This window comes from Phalangium opilio, unplaced genomic scaffold (assembly GCF_054372755.1).
Source record: "Phalangium opilio isolate 3A_F unplaced genomic scaffold, DU_Popi_V2 ptg000039l_1, whole genome shotgun sequence".
NCBI lineage: Eukaryota > Metazoa > Arthropoda > Arachnida > Opiliones > Phalangiidae > Phalangium > Phalangium opilio.
In genome coordinates, this window is record NW_028324162.1 from 2,932,623 (window position 1) to 2,955,713 (window position 23,091).

Below are 23,091 nucleotides of genomic sequence, written 5' to 3' on the forward strand. Positions count from 1 at the left end.
AATGGGGCAATTCTCTAATCTAATATATATATAATGGGGCAATTCGCTAATCTAATATATATATATAATGGGGAAATTCTCTAATCTAATATATATATATAATGGGGCCATTCTCTAATCTATTATAATATATATATAATGGGGCAATTCTCTAATCTAATATAATATATATATATAATGGGGCAATTCTCTTATCTAATATAATATATTTCGAACAAGTATGGTGAAAACACGAAAACGCGAACCATTCTATGTTCCACTTCTTTCAGACGTGACGCCATAAAAAGAATGCAAATCGAACATAACGCCATTTGTGACAGAACAGATATATTCGGCACAAATATACACAAGTTCTCAAAGGACCTCAAAGTTATCCTTATGGATATGTGAATTCTGAAGTGAGAACTACTATAGGCTAGCATTTTTAAGCAAAAGAACCTAAACTAAATTCCCTTAGCATCTTTATTATTTAAACTATCTGTTTTTAAATGTTAGGATTTTTAAATAAAAATATAGTTTACCATTTTTTAACAACGCTGTCATCGCGATATATAAATATACATATATATACCCCCTTGTAAATACCCCCCTGTAAAAACACCCAAATTCTATTTTTATTATTAACGAAATTAATGTAATCCTCTGTACCACTATAAAAAGTACTTTTGTATGTTGTGATGCAGAGTTAATAAACACATTATTGAATTGAAATGAATAATGGGGCAATTCTCTAAACTAATATAATATATATATAATGGGGCAATTCTCTAATCTAATATAATATATATATAATGGGGCAATTCTCTAATCTAATATAATATATATATAATGGGGCAATTCTCTAATCTAATCTAATAAAATATATATATATATATATAATGGGGCAATTCTCTAATCTAGTAAAATATATATATAATGGGGCAATTCTCTAATCTAATAAAATATATATATATAATGGGGCAATTCTCTAATCTAATATAATATATATAATGGGGCAATTCTCTTATCTAATATAATATATATAATGGGGCAATTCTCTTATCTAATATAATATATATAATGGGGCTATTCTCTAATCTAATATAATATATATTTAAAGGGGCAATTCCCTAATCTAATATAATATATATAATGGGGCATTTCTCTTATCTAATATAATATATATATAATGGGGCAATTCTCTAATCTAATATAATATATATAATGGGGCAATTCTCCTATCTAATATAATATATATAATTGGGCTATTCTCTAATCTAATATAATATATATACTGGGGCAATTCTCTAAACTAATATAATATATATATATAATGGGGCAATTCTCTAATCTAATATAATATATATATAATGGGGCTATTCTCTAATCTAATATAATATATATATAATGGGGCAATTCTCTTATCTAATAAAATATATATATAATGAGGCAATTCTCTAATCTAATATATTTATTATGGGGCAATTCTCTAATCTAATATAATATATATAAGGGCGTTATCGCAAGTGATGACTATCGTCATAAAGGGTTGGTGTCAACCTCGTGCCGTCTATGAGAGCGCGATATCTATATAGGTGTTTAGTCTTAGGTGATATCAAACCTTGTTTGAAAAGCGGTGGAAGTCTCGTGAAATCCTCTCGTGCTAATAAAAAACAAGGTGGTAAAGTTAATATTTTACCATCTTAAGTTATGAAGAAAGCGGTAACTCATCGATCAGGTTAACCCCTTTGCTAAGTTATCGTCATAGATAATATTATATTACAATTTGCATCGTCTTGTAATGCTACCAAGGGAAGTGTGAATTTTCGATTAACTTGAATGAAGCCAATCCTAGCCCCTTGATACTAAAGACTTGGCGTCGAAGTCACCAAGTGGTCACAGAGGAACATGATCCTTAGACTTGATATTAAAGTATTCTAGTTATTTCCTGCCCGGTAAACAGGCTTTTGGAATTTTAAATCGTGTAAACGAGTTAAGCTCCCATCTTGACATGAGAAGAGGTTTGGAGTGGCTAGTGAAGACTAAATTACCATTTTTGATAATCTCAGGCTTGATCAAAGCACCTGACATACTTCTAACAGATCCATCCCCAACTCCTTCATTGAATATAATTATAGGTTTTGCGGGCTGCTATGTTGAGAGTTGTTAATTACATTATAACAAAAGATTTAGGAATTGGTAACTGCACTTTTTGAAATCTTTACTTCATTGCCCTATGGTTTAATTTCGCAACAAATGGTTTTGCTTCGCTTTTTTATCTTGAATTACAAACCAAGGTTAGTCCCTTAGTATTACGATATTATTATGCCAAAAAAAAACTCCGAAAACATTTGTATACTAAAAATAAGGGCGTTTTAGTTTACGTTAATTGCCCAGGGTTACATTCTTTAAATTTTTTTGAGAACTCGAAAAATAATTAGAACTATCTATTAATTGGGGTTTTAATCAAAAGTTTTTTTCGGAAAGATTTTACCAAATCTTGCCGAATTAGGGATTTAATTCAAGAAAAATACTTCAATGCACTATGGTTTTCGATATCATTTGTGGTCAAAAAATAGTGCAGCTTTCATTTGGTATCCTTTTAGATCTATGGTTTATCAAGTAATTCCCCATTAATTTTAATTACGTCATGACGGCTTTGTCGAACTTTGCGCTTAATAATATTATGATTCCAGTCGACAAGCGCAATTTAAATGGTGTCATTTAGCTGCAGAATTTACATTCAAGACACCATCAAAGTTTCCATTGTACAATATTCATTAACAACATGTAATATCAAATTAAAGAAACTAATGAATCTTCCTTTATGATAGTTAAGACGATATCCAGGGGCCTTTAACCAACTCGACGACCAGTGTAAGCATTGAGAGTATTATTCCATAAAGGTGAACCAAGAAAACTGAAGAAAGAAATCCAAAACTGGTTGCTTTTGGTCCATTGATATAATTGTCTTTTTCCGTATGAAGTGCTTTGCGATTTTCAAGCAAAATTCTCTTCCGGCTTGGTTCGTTTTGACGAGTTTCAATAAATCTACAGATGCTTTAATAAAACAGTGACATTTAAATTAAATTAGAGGTCATAAAAGAGGTAAGTTGATAGTACTTTCAAGAACACTTTCAGTTTCCATATCAATTATTTAATTGGTAAACACTAAACGAAATTCACGCCCACTTTAAATGCACTCTTACCTTTGGCAATACGCAATTTATAACACGTAATCTTTAATTGGTGTACAGAGTCTAGTAGTGTTTATTCCCTATTTCATTTGTTTATATGTGAATGATCACCAACACATGCTTTTTATGCCTCCTCCAATCCATAAATTAAATTACACAGAATTTTATGACGTCACATGCCAAAAAAGGTAAAGATCTTACAGATATTTAATTTTTTCAATCACATTTGAGGGTAGTTTCTTGTTGAAAAATAAATGTAGAGCTGTCGTTTCGAATTCCGTTGTTCCAATGTGCATTACCCTTTCCGATTTAATTAATTCATGGGAAAACGTCTGAATAACAAATTCAATATATTTAATTTGGCGAAATAAAACGCCCTCTCCTTTGAGAAAAATGTCAGTGTGGTTCTTTTGGCCCAATTTCTCGAAATAATATCCATTTAAAGCCATTCTACTTCGTAGCTGCTTGTACGAGGTGTCAGATCTCTGTATTTAATGAAGATATAATTTGCTTATTAAGTTTAATTATTTGGTTATGCTTTGTTGATTTATGACCTCACTTACAATAACCATTCGCTGTAGCTTTTCACCATTCTGGATGAACGGCACAATATTAGGATTTCTTATTAAATCTTCAATAGTGTTGATAAACTCTGTTTTGGAAATCAAAGCTTCGCTTTTCACCGAACCATGGTGTGCTTGTATGAGAATAAACGCAGCTAGAATCCACGATCCAACCAAAATCCTCGTTGGTAGTCTTCGACCCAAAATGGCAAGATTGCCTGCAATTAGGATGTTACAGTTAAATGCCTTATGTGAAAATCTTTGAACTTTGTTGGAAGGAGAGAGATTTAAGTGCATGAGCAATATGATAGGCATGTGTAGAGGAAGTTATCCGCATTTATCATGTTACTTATAATTTCCTAAACGCACGTAATAGTCGGGGTCGCGTATACCAGATTAAAGACTATCATATCAAATGTGTGGTTTCGTTTGGACAACTTTTACAATTTATATTGAAAAAAAATTAAAACACTTAACAGTTTAATAAGAGATTCGATGAAAATAGCCACATCATCGAAAACAACCTGCTAAAATATATTCTCTCATCCTTCAAGCTATTGGTTTTTGAGATGAAAAGTGAAGTGACGGATACAAAAACAAGAGCTAGTAAAGTATATATGTAAACTGCAGAATTCATTCCTAGTAGGCTGATAGATGTTGAAGACAAGTCGTTGTTGATACGAGATATTGTACTGAAGATCCTGTATCCTGATATTGATACTGGTGGTGAGACGTCATACGTCATGGCGTCACTTGGAATGAGGAAATAGAACGTAATACATGTATCCAATACCTGTAAGTTTGAAAAAATTATTTTCCCATTCGTTAAATCTCAAAATGGTTCACTTGACCAATCTCAACGTAATCAGACCATATTCTTCGTTCGTTTTGTCTTTTTTATCCAAATTTAAAACAATGAATGCTAAATCCTAATATCCCATTCTGCAACATTTCAAAGAATAACGGCAACAGTATTTTGGGCAAGGTATGTAAAAAATGTTGTTCGCTGGTGTGGTGTTTCGTTTTGTGTATTTCACGTGACATTTTTTTCGACACTGGGGTTTTTTGAAGAAGAAGAAGCAATAACTCTCAATAATCTAGGAGTTGAGGTTCGTATTGACCCAAGTTTAGCTCCAAAACGCTAAAGATAAGCAAAACCTCGGAGGAGACCGTATTCCCCCAACTGAAATTACTTGACGATTGGATCTGGTCTTTAAATCAATGATAAATCTGGAAAAGTTTAGTTTGTAATTACCACGGGACACCAAGATAAACGTCCAAGAAATCTAGCCTAATTCCATTTCATTTAGACGAAAACCCTGTAAAATTGTTTAACACTTCTCGCACCAATGTATAACGTATGATGGCTGAAAAGCCAAGCTCCCTCCCGGTAAAGGTCAGAGAGACAACGGTCGAAAAGACCTTGGGCGTAACGCCGTACTTTGTACATTAGTTATTTATAGTTGATTTTAAAATAAACTCAGTTTTAATTTACTACTACTTCTCGTCATTTTTACCCGTGACAATGCTGAAGACGCTCTGCAAATGTCTATACCTAAGTTCAAACGCCCATCTCAAGTATTTTACTTTCCTTCCGTCGAGAGACTATGCGGGCCCCGGGAAAGGTAATGGTTCGGGACCTTAAAAAACTTATCCAAATCATTGGGAGGGAAAATATCTGCGTGCACAGTGGCGGATCTTATCTCATAGCAACTTAAGCACTTTTAAGCTCAGGTGTCTTCGTTTTGATTAAAGGTCTAAGATTGCATTAAGGAACAGTACTTACTGGACCTACCTTTATCGCCAAATTACAAGTGTGTACCTAATAAGGTTTACGAAATACCTCAACTCAAATTTTAATTATTACACTCACTGATCGATCATGAGTAGTACTTAAATGCCGTTCCCAGCACAGGTACAGTGGAAGGCAGGGGAGGATTGGAGGATGGGAGGATGGGAGGATTGGAGGATGGGAGGATGGCAAGATGGCGAGAGAGAAAACGTAAACCTTTTGATTGACTCACCCCTCTCTCAGACCGGTAAGAGGGTGTTTATGATTGACTCACCCCTCTCATCCCCGCACCTGCAAGGGGTGTTTTTGATTGACAGGTCAATGAAGCGTGTTCGATTCTCGGATGTAGAAGTACATACATTGGAGTATGAAGATAGGTTGAATTATGATTTAAGAAATAAACAGTATTTTAATATGTTAATTAGATTAAAATTTGAACCATTAATTTCCCCGGTATTAATCAAATGGTTAAGGGGGGGGTATGAAACTCCAGATGACGTTGGGGGTAAATAAAGAATCCCAGTAAAAACCCAGCTCTACCGATTATTCTAGATCATTCCAGAAATTTAAAATACCCCATAAAACCCAGTTAACGTTGTTTAAGGTCATGACGTAAAATGTACAGTCAAAGTTGTAGATTGTTCGAGAAAAATCTTTCCGAAAAAACCCACTGCGTAAACACCATTAATGTACAGTCAAAGCTAGGATGGTGACCATATTAAATAGTATAAATAGCTAGGACCCTGAGTTAAACCATCATCACAATCTCTCTAAAGTCCGACGAGGAAGGAAGGAACAGCTACCAAGTACAATGTAAGTATAGTTTTTGTGGACTTGGTGTTTTTTAAAGTTAAAGTTTGAACCGTAAATATCAGTGTTAATGGGAGATTTTTTTTTACCCTCACCAAGGCTTAAGAAATCCGTGGTCGTTGATTTTGATTCTCTTACCGGGCGAATTGTTGGAGTTGAACGGGAACAAATCGCGAAAGAGGTGGCGGTAACCAGCGTGGAGAAAACTCCGAGAGTTGGATCATGGTCTTTCGCGCCCCCGTACAGTGAAAAAGAACTTACATACGACACTGTGCGTCAGAACAGGTGGCTTCTTAACAACCTGCATGGTTTGGGATGGGATGATGGAGTAACGCCCTACGAAAAACTCGGGGAGTGCCTCCGGACTGCAGTACAAGGCTACGAAAGGGTATTCTGTAAAGGGGAGGAAAAGTGTTTCTTTTTGTTGAACCTTATTAATCGAGAAGTTATAGACTTGAATGGAGTAGGTCAGTAGGATGTCCAAAAGCTAACGAAATCGATGATGATGGTCCGATGATTACATGCATGTTAAATCATAAAACTGTCCGTAATAATAAAAAGTATTTATGTGCACTTTCTAAATGTATACTATTTTCTGAGTGGATTTATAAACATAAGAATGTTGTAAATGAAAATTTAGGAGATGAATAAAAATTCAAACAATATATAGTCTATTTTATATATTTTTTTTTCTTTATTTTTTTTTTTTTAAATTTGATATGCTAAATTTAAATTTTCACACACACTACGATTAATCGCAACACCGATGTGCTGAACCAACGCTCTATCGAGCTGGGTTGCATTTTCCAACTCTTCCGGGGTTAGCCCTCCTGAACGGTTGCGGTTGTCCCGCCTTCTGATAATATGTGTGAACACGGCGTTTTGAACACTGATAACAATAAATAAGAGGTATTTTTTTTAATGGATATTTGTGTATTGTAATTAATGTAAATAAGATTAAATATTTTTAATGTATCATACCCGTATCCATCACAGTTAGGCGTTGGGAGCCCAGCATCTGGGGTGGGGTAAGCCCCATCGGCATCCCTAGTCGGGCTAAGGGGGGGATCCCAAAATATATTAATAAAACAATCTGAAACTCGGCTATATTTTCAATACACAGCTTGGACGTATGTACCTAGCAATTAAATCTTCCAGGCTTGTTAAAAGGGCCTGGACCGTGGGGGTGCCCATACTAGGTAATAGTAGGACACGTACGGTGTCTATGATCCTAAACGAAATCAATTGGCGCTATTTATGGTAGGATTCATAAATATGGAGGTATTTACCGGTAGCCATCGCAGTTTACGTTTAAAACTATTTCTTCATTAAAATCATCAAAATCGCCGAGATCGGCTCTAATTATATAGAAGTTGACTTAATTATTGATACTAAAAAACAATAAATGGGAAAAATTCACTTACATGTCCCCTGGATGGAGAATCGGAAACGTGACGAGTGAATCAACACTTGTAACCTCATCCTCATCATTCTCGACAATGAAGTTAAGTACTTCCTCTTCATCATCTATAAATATCTCTCCTTCCATTTCTATTTGTATTATGGGCTGATCATCTGGTGCGTACACCCAAGACATGTCACCCATAGGGACGCGACCCAGAACCATTATTAAGTTAATTTATAAAAGTTTTTTTTTTTTTTTTTAAATAAATTTGACTCGACTTGTAACAAGGACAGAAAAAATCGTTGTGAGTAGAATATTGAAAATGGCCCATGTCCCTGGTCCATCATGTAGTATGAAATCCTCTAACCCTTCCTCGGATTTTCAAAAATCACAATAGAACTTCAAACAGTTAGTATGAATTGTAGGATTAAAAACCATACACACATGAATCACTGGTTTCAATCGGGATTCCCCCAAAAAAACCCAAAAACCGCGAAGAAATCAAGCCCGATGCTGGGTGGTCGGTTACCAGTTCGAAATATACTGATAACTCAAAAGATATAGTGTATAAAATAAGATGTATCCGACCCCTCGTTTCGAACCATCTAGAAGTCGAAAACACGTGCGTCTTAACCTAACATGTCAACTTGACGTCTCGACAAACCCCTCGTGTACGATTGTACCTGCTACTATAGTTAAAGATACAGTTTGGGTTTTTATCGGAGGAGTAAATTTCTTAGACCGAGGGAGTCTTCAAATCAAAGCGTCATGTTGACTTTACACTACCCACAATATAAGCCGAATTCGGATGTACAATGAAGTGTCGGTCATCTCGGACCATCTAGAATATTCTTTCCGATTCCAGAACATTCCATTGTTTCTAGAAGGTTCTTTTTGGGTCTTCCATATTACACCTTCTTAAACCATTCGCAATTGGATTTCTGTACGTTGATGGGGAAACCCCGGAAAATCCAAGTAAAAAGACACTGTTTAAGGCTGACAATATTTTTATCCAATGGGAATCACGGGGAAGGGTGAAACAATATATACGTGAGCTTAAAAATTGTATAAAAGGGAAGGGAAATGGGTCCTATGGCCACATTCGATTTCAAGATGTACTCCTGTTCCACATGCGCCGATGTCTTCACGAACCAGCAGAACCTCACTCGACATATGCGGGTCAAACACGGTAATATTTCTTTTGCGTGTCCAGTTTGCGATAAGTCATTTTCGCGGAGAGATAATTTATTGCGTCATCAACGGCGAACGAACCACGATGGAGCCGCGGTAAATAACGTCGCGGAAAACAACACGCGTCCAGCATCTCCTCAACCCGGGCCATCACACCGTGTAACCCCTCCTAATTCCCCCGTTAAGAGGAAGGGAGAACCGACTCCAGAGAAAAGAAAACGAATCAGAGTTGAAAATGGTAATTATTTTGCTAAAATATAATTAGTCATACCCTGTAAAGGTTCTCACTCCCCGCACATTGATGCATAGGGTATATGTACCCACCAGGGGCTTAGTAGTATAAAACATTGAACTTACAATCGGTACAAGAATTAAATCCTAATATATTTATGTAGAAGATGCATCAAGGTCTGATGACCCGTTATCTACCCAAGATCTCGAAGGGCTTGATGAGTTTATAAAGATGTGGGAGGATAGACATAATCTAGATGGTGGAGGTAGGGAGGACGTAGATGGTGATGTTATGCTCTCGCAAGATGACGTCGGGTTAAATGAATTTATGGACAATTGGGAGGCCGAACAAAACGCGGTAGAACAACCCGGGAGTCAACAACCGGACATTGAGGAAATTAACGCGTTGAACGATGCGATTTTCTCGGCCAGAATCACCGCGCCCGAAGGTGTTACGGATCCAATTTTGTTCATAAATGAACATATGCATAAGCTAGAGAGATATATTAGAAACAAATTAAACGAAAAACGAGGCGTCAAATGGTACATAGTCATACAAGCGCGGTACACCCGCGAGTTGGGAAACACCGGGACTGAGACGGAAACCTCGCCATTCTTCCGTGGGTTCACGCACGCAACTTTGACGCCGGAAGTCATTCCGGGACAAATCAATGTCAGTAGGGATAAGATCGCCGAAAGCATGAATACGTTCACGGCTAAGGGGAGTGGTTGGATATTGGATAGAATCCTATTTCTACAAATTAATATTATCCAGTATCTACCCCTCGTTGGTGGAACGTACTTTGAACTGCCAGACGTGATCGCTAATAAACGGGCTACTGTAAATGTTAATCCGGAAGATCCAGAGGATAACAAGTGTTTCCTATGGTCGGTTTTAGCAAAACTTCACCCAGCGTTAGTCAACGCAAACCGCGTATCACATTATAGACCATACGAGAACGAACTAGACCTATGCGGAATCACTTTCCCTTTTGAGTTAGACTCTTTTAAACTGAAACGTTTCGAATTAAAAAACAATTTATCCGTGAATATCTTCGCCTACGAAAAAGGATATTTCCCTCGTTACGTGAGCGAGAATAACGTGCGTGAATCGAGACAAATAGACCTTCTCTTGGTTTCCAATGGGAAATCAAAGCACTATGTTTTAATTCGTAGCATTAGCCGACTGTTTAACGGCTTCACGAAACATTCCCACCAATCGTTTTATTGTCGGTATTGTTTGAAAAGAAGTGCCACCGAGGCCACCCATAACAACCACGTTCGGGAATGTAACGTACACGACCCGCAGCGAGTATTAATGCCGCATGATGAACCCATTTTGAAATTCAAAAATTACGGGTGGAATCAAATGGTAATTTATTAACAATATAAAAGTTTGGTAGAATTCTATAATAGTTACACGTTTATTTATAGGTTCCATACATCATAATAGCTGATTTTGAATCGTTGTTGGCAAAGGTGACAACGTGTCTCCCGGAAGCAACATTATCTTCCACAACAACTTTGGCGCTTCATACAGCATGCGGGTTCTCATACACGATTATTGGTCCTACTGGTAAGTTAAAGCCTGTGGGTACAGATATTATACAGTCATCTAACGATATACTATTTTCAGGAAAACTTGTTAAACACAAGACATATAGAGGGTGCGATGGTGGCATAAAATTTCTAAAAATGCTCATGGATGAATCCAAAACTATAATGGAAAAATTGAAGGAAAACATTCCAATGCAGTTAACGGTGGAAGAGGAGGCCTCATTCCAATCCTCAAGTCGCTGTTACGTATGCGAAGAACCATTCCTTCAAACATCGGTCAAAACACGTGACCATGATCACTATACTGGAGCGTATAGGGGAAGCGCTTGTCAAAGCTGTAATTTGAAGCTAAAAGCGCCAAAATTCATCCCAGTCGTGATGCATAATTTAAGCAGGTAATATAGATTATTCATCATTTACCATAAGGGGAGGTGTTTACCAAACATTTTTAATCAACAGATACGATGCTCATCTCATTATGCAACATATCGCTACCGTGAAAAACACGAGGATAGACTGCATAGCGTCTAATAGCGAGACATATATTTCATTCTCACTGAGCAATCTCCGCTTTATAGATAGCATACGTTTTCTACCCGCCTCGCTGGAAACGCTGGTTTCAAATTTGGCTAAGGGGGGTGCTCAAAAATTCCCTTTATTGAGCTCGGTTTTTAAACCAGAAGAAGTAAAATTACTTCTACGGAAGGGTGTATACCCATATTCATACATGGATTCCGAGGATCGATTTAAGGAGGCGCAATTACCACCAATCGAAAGCTTCCATAATGACTTAACGGATGAACCGCTGAGCTCCGACGACTATACGCATGCCCAGAATGTGTGGGAATCATTTAAAATTCGAAATTTAGGTAAATATATATATAAATAAACATATTCAAACAGGTGAAATTAATTATTCCATATATTAGGCGGGTATCACGACTTGTACGTGCTATCAGACACACTCCTCCTAGCGGACGTGTTCCAAAACTTCCGCAAAATGTGCATGACGTATTACCGTCTAGATCCCGCCCATGCCTATACACTACCTGGTTACGCCTGGAACGCCGCTTTGTGTATGACCAAGGTGTGCTTGGACCTATTCCTAGACGAGGACATGCACCTTTTTATCGAAAAGGGGATTCGGAGTGGGGTGTCGATGATTAGTCATCGATTCGCAGAGGCTAATAACAAATATCTGGAGACGTACGACAACACAAAATCAGATAGCTACATATGTTACCTAGGTATGAATTTTGAGACAATTCTGTACATCATGGTATTAACGAATAGTATCAATAGATTGCAACAACCTCTACGGCACTGTAATGTGCGACGCCCTACCAATGAAGCAATTTCGATGGGTTGAACCGAACCTGAACTCGGAGCGGGAAATATTGGACTGTCCCGACGCTGCACCGGAGGGTTTTATAGTTGAGGTTGATTTGGAGTACCCTGAGGACCTCCATGATAACCACAACTGCTACCCACTAGCCCCGGAATCAATGACAATAAAATCGGAATTCCTCTCCGAATATTCTAAGGAGCAGATGACGGCTCTTAACATCCCAATCAAGGAATCACTACCTAAACTCGTCCCCAACTTTTTCAAAAAGGAACGATATGTGGTGCACTATCGCAACCTGAAATATTACGTAGCAACAGGGTTAAAAATCACCCATATTCACCGGATATTGAAATTCGAACAAGGGGCTTGGTTAAAAAAATATATAAGTTTTAACACGGAGAAGAGAACCAAGGCGACGGACGATTTTGAAAAGGATCTCTTTAAACTAATGAACAACGCTGTATTCGGTGTGTAGTAAAATTAATTATTACTATATTAAGCTCTTTTATTATATTTCCTCTCTCTCTTTTTCAGGTAAAACCATGGAGAACCTTAGGAATCGCCAAGATTTCAAATTGGTAACCACTCCCGAGAAGGCGGTTAAGAAAGCCAGCTCACCCGCCTTTGAAAAATTCACAATTTTTCATAATGAACTGGTCGGTATTCATTCCGCCAAGAAGAAGTTGGTGTTAAACCGACCGATATACACGGGGTTCGCCATCTTGGATCTGTCAAAATTATCGATGTACGAATTTCATTATGACGTCATCCGGAGACAATATGGAGATAGGGCAAAACTCCTCTTCACGGATACTGGTATGTATTACGTGAATATTTAACATATACCTGTACTAACATTATGTAAAATTACAGATAGCCTCACCTACCACATCCAGACAGAGGATCTGTACGCGGACTTTGCTGCCCAATCCAACATGTACGACTTTTCCGGCTATCCTCGTGACCATCCTCTCCACAGTGACGTGAATAAAAAGCGTCTAGGGAAATTCAAGGATGAACTAGATGGGACACCGATCCAGGAGTTTTGTGGGCTTAGGCCAAAAATGTATAGCATTTTGTCCGCCAAAGGAGAAAAGAAGACTTGTAAGGGCGTGTGCAAGCGCGTCGTAAAGAAACGCGTCCGGCACGCGCATTACCGCGAATGCTTGCAGAACCGCGAGCTGACCACCGCGGAAATGGTTAGAATTGTGAGTGACAAACACATTTTAAAAACGGTACGGCAAAACAAACTATGTCTCAATCCCTGTGACGATAAACGTTACATAATGAATGATGGTATTACCACACTAGCCCACGGGCATAAAAATGCGAAATAAAAAGAAAAAATTATGACAAATTTATTGAGCAATTCTTATACATATATTCAGATATCATACGATCGTTAACATTTTTATTTTTAGAAAATCGTTTTATTATATCAAACATTTTAACTCCCCTACACCGATACAATGAAAAGTAAACGCAATATCCGCCACAAGTATGACTTAATTCCCCTTGTAGTTGGCGCGAATTAAACGTAACAGTTAGGCTGTTTCGCTCTACAAAATCATTAAATTTAAATAAATCCGGAGGATTTCCATAGCTTTCAAAGAATTCAGTATTCTTTTTCCTCGAAATGTATATAGCCGTCCAATGTTTTCCTCCCCCTTTAGACGTATCAGTGTTCACAATGTACAGCGATGGAAATGTTTTAACAGTTAGTGGTAGTTTATCCGCCGGAAATATTCCCCGGAACAAATTTCTAGTGTATGGATCGCGCCTTAATATTCTCTCAAGTTGTCGAGAGTCCATTATGAACTTTGATCGAATAAAACGGCTCGGTGTTTGTCAATTTCAATCAAGGATTGGAATTCGGAATAGTAAACGACGGCAATTGTAGCCGGTAGCGCTTCGGCAAATATTAACTCCAATCGGACACTACCGTTCTTTATAAAGTTGAAACTTTCAGTCGAACTACCATTCAGGTCGGGGGTCAAGTCGAATACGAAAAGAGCATTACCATTGGCGAACTCGTCACGGTCAATGAAATTACCCTCGTCGATATTCCATTGTCCGGTTTGAAGAAAGAGATTGGCGTACGATCTCATACATAGGTTATCCTTAAAGTTGGGGCTTAAGGGTTTATGGGGTACGCTAACCCCATCAACGGATAAGGTGATTTGAGTCACCGCTTCATTTTTAAAATTAAAAGGCGACATTTTATAATCACCCAAAAACGCGTTCTGGTCTACAAATCCAATTACAACTTTATTCGGTTGTTGACCGCTAAATAAATTGTCTTTGACTGCTATTTTACTTCCTTGAGATATGGAAAACGTATTACATTCCGTACGTGTTATGGGGTATTTCATCGTGGCCAATTCCAGGGTTTTGGCGTGTGATATCATAATCTCGGGGGTTAGTTTAACTCTTCTTATGAATAACGAAGCGTGGGTAAATATAACTTTCGCTTTATTTCCATCCGCATGTAAGCAGAATTCGTTGGGACTTTTGATAAATTTAAAATTCACATCGACCAGATTGGGGATAAAGCGATTTTGCTGACATATATCGGCGTGTACGACGCCAATCAAGTCTATAACCCCATTTTGGGCGAGTTCACTCCGTTTCAAAAACCCTTCATTTTCGGAAAAGTCGTCAAAATGTCCCGCCGTATCTTTGTAGAATAGTGCCCCGGTCAAAAAACTCTTTTTCGCTGGACCACCAAATGTCAATAGCGTTTGAATCATGCTCTTGTATGCGTATTGTTGAGGACATGATGTAACTGATCTATCATTCAACGATACGTGTAGTTCACTAAAAAGACTGGAGAGTAATAGGTTTTCGGGTCCAACTTTATCCGCCTGAGTAGTTATATCACCATTCGCATCGTACACAGCGGCTTTAGGTAGAGACCCATCGGCTTTAACCACTTTTACTTGTAAATGCAGGAGCGTGTTTTTCAAGTCCATGTATGTCTCGGAGTTCCCGGTGACGGGAAATATAATAGCCTGATTTTCATCCACATTGGAGGTAGAGTTATACTCCACCCATTGACTTCCTACTATCCCAGTTTGGGTATAGGGTACGTGAAAAACATTTAGTTCCGAGCTGACGCTGATCATAGAGTTTGGGTGTGCGAGCGACATTATGAAAATATATCCGGGTGTAAAGATGACGACCTTCTCTTCTTCTTAGCTCGAACAGAACTGATGATGGGTGACACTTTGCGTTTCCTTTTACGTCCGTTTCCAGTTAGCTTGGTCACTTCTTCGGCGGCCCTTCTCAATGTTTCCTTACCCGCTTCTTTACCCCTAGTTCTCAATGCTTGTTTAATGGGTACACCGCTTGTATAATCCGTCGCAATTTTCGCGCCAGTGTTTAAAAACTTTCGACCTAGGAACGTGGCACCCCTTTTAAGTAATGGCATGGCCGATCTGAACGCCGAGGAGATAATTGACCCCAGGCCATAACCACGTTGCACGGCCAAACCTCTATATACTGGGATGGATCCATGTCCAATTTGATTTAGATAATAGTCCTCATAATCCTTAACAGAAACGTGACCCGTATTATATGGAGACATCCTTACACTTTGACAATCACGTCATAAATGGGGCGGAGATTGAATTCAACGTAGTTCTTATAACAAGTGCCAAGTTCTTCTGGGCCTGAAATGCAGAGTGACGTGAACTTTCCCACGTTCGAACTTAACCGGTTTACCCATTTCACTCATAATGTTTATTTCAATTGTTTGGAAGTTGTTTTTCGCTATGGGCATGTAATGGGGTTTAGCAAACTCTTTTTCCACCGTGTCACCATCTTTCCCGTTGATACTTATAATTCTTAAGAGAGGGACGTCAGAGTCTCCTACCGATCGAGACTGAATTATATCAGAGTATACGAATAAGGAGTGCATTCCAGCATCCATATCACAACTGAATGGGGCCGTCATAGAGGCGACCACAGTGAAGTCTTTTTTGGAATTCCTCGTGAACCCTAATATAATGGCAATTTCGCTTGGGATATAAAGTTGGTTCGTCCCTTTTAACTCAACCATCACCCGTCGATTTGGTTTGTTGTATGAAAACTCAACCCTAGATTTTATTTTTTCAGTAGCACCAGCATCGTCGTCGGCTGACAATATTTCGAGTAATTCCTCTACAGAACCGTAATATCCGGGAGGTATAATTATCGATATACCCCGGTTTTCATTCACTCCGTTAATTGTCTGTCCACTTTCACCGAAACCAGATCCCTCTTCTGGGAATTCATCCATTGCATCCGAAGCAACACCTACGAACGAATTATCCCAAATGCGAACTGCGCATTCCCTTTTTACATTATTCCAAGTTCTAGGATAGCTTATTTCAGCCAGAGCAACCTCGTGAGATCCCTCTAGAATTATAGGTTCTGGTAGATACGTTCTGAACATGCTTATAGTATTTCCTTTGAAATATTGCGTTGACGAGTCAGAGGGTAGTGTGATGTAGAAACTCATTTTACGTCGATTTCTTGCACCCAGGAATCAAATTCGGAACTATACCCTCTCCACCGTACGAGGAGTTCTTTAGTACCGTCAGGTTTTTTACGTTTTCGTAATACTTTTTCAATTTTAAATTTACAGTTTTCTAGGTCCTTGCCAACTCTCTGTATTTCCTCTTTGTAGAACACACCGGAAATGAGCTCGGAGTTCAAATCCTTCAGTTTATATACCGGTGGATCTCTCGGGATCCGTTCTGTTACTTTGAATAGTTCTTCGGTATAATTGGCCAAATACCCTTTTTCAAACGTTCTTTTATTTTTGCTAATTCTAACTAAATCGTCAATTTCAAAGGGGTATGAAACTGGCGGCGAAAAGTTTACTTTCCCGTACAAATTTAACCAGATTTCTTTCGAATTTTCCTCTGTCACTTCAGTGGGTTTGCATTTAATTGACTTGTGGTAGTTGTTATTATACGATTCCAATAAGTCGGGTAATACGTGTACGTATCTTGACGTTGTAGGAACTCAATAACATCATTTAAGGAAACGTTAATCCCCTTTTCCCTCGCAGCCCTATATAGTCCTTGAACACCTCCGAAGCTCCCCGGATCTTTTTCATTGAAGTATATTTCTTCTAGTTTATCCATTAGTCGTGCAGTTTAAGGTTTTTTGAGTATACCAATAAGCGAAATCAGATAACTCGATAATTATAATAAGAAATAATATCAAAAGCGCCGTAATAACTTTGGGATTATTTAAAAATGAAACGGACAGGGAGGCTAGAAGCCCTGTGGGAGAAGGGTCGTTACATCCTTCCATGATAACGTGTAAGTAATTTGTGAAAGAAATGAAACGTGGTATTGATATATATTCTTTATTTCAAGTTTATCCAGGTGTGGAGACCATTACCGTAGTGGGAATCCGGGGTTGGGGGATAATAATCAATTTTCGGTAATTCGCTTTTAGATACATCGAGATAGGTATTTGGTACAACACTCGTAGAGTCTCCAAATGGGAATTTGTTTCTCACGATAGTTTTTGGTACATTTTCTTTTATTAACATTTCGTAAAACTGATTTATTCCAACGACAGTGTGTTTCGGTTTACTTTTATAACCTTTAACGGATTCGTGTAAAATATCCATAATATTCGACCCGACGATTGGTTGCCCCCTGTATATGAGTTCCCCGTTGGGAGACCAGTTAATCTTGGAGTTGATATCAATCCACTTGTATAAGGCAATGGCTGGTTTGAGGTGTGAATCTGGTATTGTCATGGCTATTTCAGAATACCAATCTTTCTTTTTCTGTTGTTTAACAGGTTTCTTCTTTTTTCTTTTGTTAATAGCACTCGTTAGTAAATGATTGTACATGTTAACTTTTTGCGTCTGGTTCAATTTGTTGTCTACCAAAACAGTCTTCGTATCCAAATTTTCACTATGTTCAACTTTTGGTTGCGAGTTTAATCGGCGGTAAACCTCTTCAGGTACCAATATCATCTTTCTAGCCATTTTTAATTGCTCTGCTTATAGCTGCACCAGCAGCAGTGCTAACAAGTGATAAGAGGGGTGCTAACAAAAGAGGTAAAAAACCACCTTTTTGAATAAGGATCTTTTTTCGTTTTGCTACAGTGCTTTGTTTAGATAACTTCCGTAACATTAGACAGTGCTTCTTCAATCGTTTCTTCTGGTCATCTGATAACTTCACGTTACCGCGTAGGACATTTATACAACATTCCACTATGGCCTTGATAGAGTCATTACTAGCGTGTTTGATAGCGTATTTTCTCTGACACGCATTACAAGTAGTCAGATAATTTAAGAAATGTTGATGCGTATGCACTCTTTTCATTTTGGAATATAGACTGCGGCTTCTTCGCCTGGTATGAGTCCCGTCCGTAGTCTATGATCATCTGACGTCGTTGGCTTTAAATCAACCCATAAATACCCAAAATCTCTAGCGATTGCCTGATGGAATGCGTCGATAACGTATTTACTATTAGTGGGACAAATCTGTTTGGCTAAATGAAATATAGCCGATTTATCTCGAGGAGATTTGAATATTATCAAGTAGTGGGCGTTTAAATTTAATGTTCTAATTTCCTTCCCGGGGTAATATAAATTTTGCATCAAAATAAAAACAGACGTGTTTTTATGGTGCGAACCCCGTATGAATAAATTAGTTACATCCTTGTTATTAGATATTTCACAAAGTAAATCATCAAGTATAACAAAATTTTTGATATTGGGGTCTAATATATTCACATTTAATATACCTTCGTGAAATTCTACAGAAGGCGTGTGATCTAATACCGAATTAAATAATTTCGGTTGATATTCAGTGTAACACCATATTATCCTATCTGGAGGGGGTGATATACACATATCTTTATACTTTATAAGGTTAGCTACAAAGTATGATTTTCCCGATTGTGTCGCCCCGGCTATGAGACCATTAAATGGGTGTTGTAAGCTGAAGTCCATTTTAAGGAATGAATCACTTTTTAAGAATCAAGTTGTTTTTTATTCACAAATATTCTTTGGCATTACATACGATTTGACCAATCATAGACTTACAAAATTCGTCACTTAAAAAAGTGCTTAGGGTAAATATCTTATAAATTTCAACATAATCAAGATTACTTATCGCGGTGTCAAAGTTCATTGAAACACGCATTTCCCACCCATTCAAACAATCGTGTTGAGTTTGAGAGGGGTGATCAATACTACATCCGTAACAACATTTACGGATGTTTGATTTCAATTGTTCTACAATACAATTTTTTAATAACACACGTACTCGACTCGCCTCGTTAAGAAATGTGACTACGTCTTTATACGTATCCATTAACGTCTTGGCAAGGTAGTGTCCAACGGCGAATCCCTTCTTTGTTGGGAAAAACTTGCCGTACATAGCACCTGTTCCAGGGTATAGTTCCCTGATGTCTATAATCTTACGGTCTCGATATGTTCGCAACTCCACACGCTTCGTTTCAGAACCGGCAAAGAACCATGATGTCTCCGGGGCGTCGTCGGTTTCGAAGAACTTGAATATTTCATCCTTCCTAGCGTATAGCTCGTGGAAATCGGACTGGTGAAGTATGAGTCCCGTAGAACTGTCTTTGAACCCTAGTCGTACGTCTAACTTCGGGGTAACCTCAATTACTTTCTCATCTGATAGGGGAAATAGCACTACAGCAGACATTCTGTCAAATAGAAAAAAAATCTAAGTTTTATATCCAAACTATAGCTTTAAAAATAACAAGTCCACAAAAATTATACTTACATGGTACTTGTTGGATGGTCCTTCCTTCCTCGTCGGACTTTAGAGAGATTGTGATGATGGTTTAACTCATGGTCCTGGCTATTTATACTATTTAATAAGATCATCATCCTAGCTTTGACTGTACATTATTGGTGTTTACGCTGTGGGTTTTTTCGGGAAGATTATTCTCGAACAATCTACAACTTTGATTGTACATTTTACGTCATGGCCTTAAACAACGTTAACCTGGGTTTTACGGGGCGCATTTTAATTTTTCTAGAATGATCTAGAATAATCGGTAGAGCTGGGTTTTTACGGGGATTCTTTATTTTCCCCCACCGTCATCTGGAGTTTCATACCCCCTTAACCATTTGATTAATAGCGGGGAAATTAATGGTTCAAATTTTAATCTAATTAACATATTAAAATACTGTTTATTCCTTAATTCATAATTCACCCTATCTTCATACTCCAATGTATGCACTTCTACATCCGAGAATCGAACACGCTTCATTGACCCTGTCAATCAAAAACACCCATTGCAGGTGCGGGGATGAGAGGGGTGAGTCAATCATAAACGCCCTCCTACCGGTCTGAGAGAGGGGTGAGTCAATCAAAAGGTTTACGTTTTCTCTCCCGCCATCTTGCCATCCTCCCATCCTCCAATCCTCCCATCCTCCCATCCTCCAATCCTCCCCTGCCTTCCACTGTACCTGTGCTGGGAACGGCATTTAAGTACTACTATCATGAAAATTCTAAGGCGCTTCCAGAAGTAGAGCTTCGCATTTTCTATTCATTATCCACAAATTGGTGTATAACCGATTATATATAAACATAGTTGTGGATATAATACGATTTAACATGCAAGTTCTGTGGATAATGTTCAAGTATGGATAAATATGAAATAACGTGGATAATGGATAGATAATGCCGAGTTTATCTAGATGAGGTGGAAACTTAAAATTTGGGATTTATTTAGTATTTATAAATACTGAAATTTCTTTGAAATGAATTTTAATTCTCACTCTAAAAACTACCTGATGATAATAATAAAGTGAGATTCCAACAAAAACAGTAAGATTTAAAAAATATGCCAAGCTTCGCTTTGGAACTAATACACCGTAAAAGTTCTGAGATCATCTGAGAAGCATCTTCCTGATGGACCGAATTCCCATTCGACCAAAATGTGCCAAATAAGGTACGAAACGATAGCGGAATTTCTAATGAACTGTTTCGACGTACAGGTTATTTTGCATTACCCATAAAGTTATAAAATCATTAATCATTTTAACGTATTGCGTCTCGGGTATAAATTTTTAAAATTAATGAGGCAAGGTTTAATTATTGGTAAGAGCTGGTGAGGCCCACACTCACAGTGTTGGGTATCGGTTGAATTAAAAGTTTAGTAAACCCTGTAACCGCGCTTGCGAGATTTCTAAACTCGCTTTACGTGGCCATAAAAGCCTTCGCTAAGACTAAGATAAAACTACTCTCGTACCTTAGTTTCATTCCTAATTTATTATAAGAACTGAATAATAATTAACTAAGTACCGACTTGTATTTAGTACAAATTAAATAACATAAGAATTAAACCATAATAACTAATAATGATGATGAAGTCCAATACCAGGGTCAAAGCCCTACACTCGAGCATACTTGTACATCTTAGTAGTGGAGAGTGAGTGACTTATAATGATAAGCAGTCGACCCTTTTATAGTAAGGGAAAGGTCAAAGGTATGTAATCTTACACCCCTGGAGTAGAAACTCGGGAGGTTCCTAAACTATTGCGGAAGGTTACAGTCCAAATAAAGTTTACTTTGTACTATAGCATAATTGCTTGATTCTGCTGCTCTAAATTTGAACTACACACAAACTTTCATTAAAATCCAATAATATCACAACATTTTACAGTAACATGTTAATTTACCCTGATTTCATTATAAATTTATCTTTTGAGCATCATTTACAATAATATCAAAGAAAATGTTACGGATTATGGCTTATTTCACCGATTCCTTATATTAAGATAAGCCTTCAAATCGTTTGAAAATGTAATTCCTTGCTACTCCGTTATTATCAAAGAGAAGTTAGCAATGAACACTTTCGTTAAGTGCAGTCTTTTGTGGTTATTTTCCACTTTTCGAAAACTTCCCAAGGTGCAGGAGTTCGGTCGAATGGCGACTCCCAAATTTTGTTTCGGTGGAATGGGAATTCGGTCCATTGGGTAGGGAACCCCATGAACAGCCAAGTTTCATATATATTTTTTGGAATTTTATAGAGTTTATACAAAATATATTGTCACTTGGCTATAGCACAGCAAAAATAAGATAATAACAATATTTCCAATATTATAACCATTTTAAGATGTATTATATAAACGAACTGTACAAACTTTTATTTAAAACTTGGCTATAAAGGGGATCTCAGAATATTTTACGGTGTAGCAGGTTCAAAGCAAAACTTGTCATATTTTTAAATGTTTGTTATAGTTCATTTAACTGAAAATAATGATACTCTTTATGGTTCTTTAATTTGAACTCATAAAATATGAAGTTGCAAGCCTCCCATTTATGAGCGAATACGAGACGCTGTCTTCACTCTTTGTTGTGTTGTTAATTATTACACTACTTTGCCTAAACCCATAGCCATCAATTTTGAAGTTGAATAAATCATAATACATGACTTTCACTTCTAATATACGTACGTCAAGCTTCATTGCATTAGCCATATTTACTGCAACGTTTTTGTAGATCGTCTGATTCAATCTTTTAAGATTAGCATTTACGTCTTCATTACTTAAAAATTTGCATCTGAAAAATCGGGAACGCTTAAACTTTCAGCAATTACCTATCACCAGGAGTTCATAATAACCACCCTTCGGGAGGGGGGGAAGTACGAAACTGGTTAAAAAGCCCGCAACAACAAAGTTTCGCCGTAAAGCTCAGCGGATTTATACACCGCTTAACTCCCAAAGAATTAGTTACACAATTTTTAGCGCCCACGCGCATTATCTTCCACACTTTTGCTTAGCACTATTTTTATCTTGTGATTTTGGGAGTGAAAATGGCTAGTATATGTGTCTGTCGGTGGAAATTAAGCCTTGGCTAAGAAATATTTCGATGGTTTCTAGTTTTCTACAAAACATTTAAACGATCGTCATTAATGTTCTGTTGTGATATGTGTGAGTGAGAATTCCGTGGTTAAATTGAAACGGTATGGACAAATTCATTCCTAGTATCTTTAATATAAGAATTCCATCGTGTTTCTAC

At 37.6% G+C, this 23,091-nt stretch overlaps 2 protein-coding genes and 1 long non-coding RNA gene across 3 annotated transcripts; 1 reads left to right on the top strand and 2 right to left on the bottom strand.

The window, feature by feature from the left end:
* Nucleotides 1-7,464: 7,464 nt before the first annotated feature.
* Nucleotides 7,465-7,828, bottom strand: LOC149681259 (uncharacterized). Its single transcript, XR_016365574.1, has 3 exons — nt 7,766-7,828; nt 7,631-7,699; nt 7,465-7,572 (listed from the first exon to the last, which is right to left on the bottom strand). It is a non-coding gene; the product is annotated as an uncharacterized LOC149681259 (long non-coding RNA).
* Nucleotides 7,829-8,829: 1,001 nt separating this feature from the next.
* LOC149681260 (uncharacterized) lies at nt 8,830-13,410 on the top strand. The gene is made up of 9 exons (XM_089834500.1): nt 8,830-9,175; nt 9,333-10,540; nt 10,603-10,744; nt 10,805-11,120; nt 11,185-11,594; nt 11,655-11,972; nt 12,019-12,540; nt 12,608-12,889; nt 12,947-13,410. Exons 1-9 carry the CDS (start codon nt 8,830-8,832, stop codon nt 13,408-13,410), a joined length of 4,008 nt encoding a protein of 1,335 aa, XP_089690626.1.
* A 474-nt stretch (nt 13,411-13,884) lies between these two features.
* Nucleotides 13,885-15,222, bottom strand: LOC149681261 (uncharacterized protein F54H12.2-like). The gene has a single exon (XM_089834501.1). The coding sequence runs from the start codon at nt 15,220-15,222 to the stop codon at nt 13,885-13,887; it is 1,338 nt and encodes a 445-aa protein (XP_089690627.1).
* Between the last annotated feature and the right edge of the window lie 7,869 nt (nt 15,223-23,091).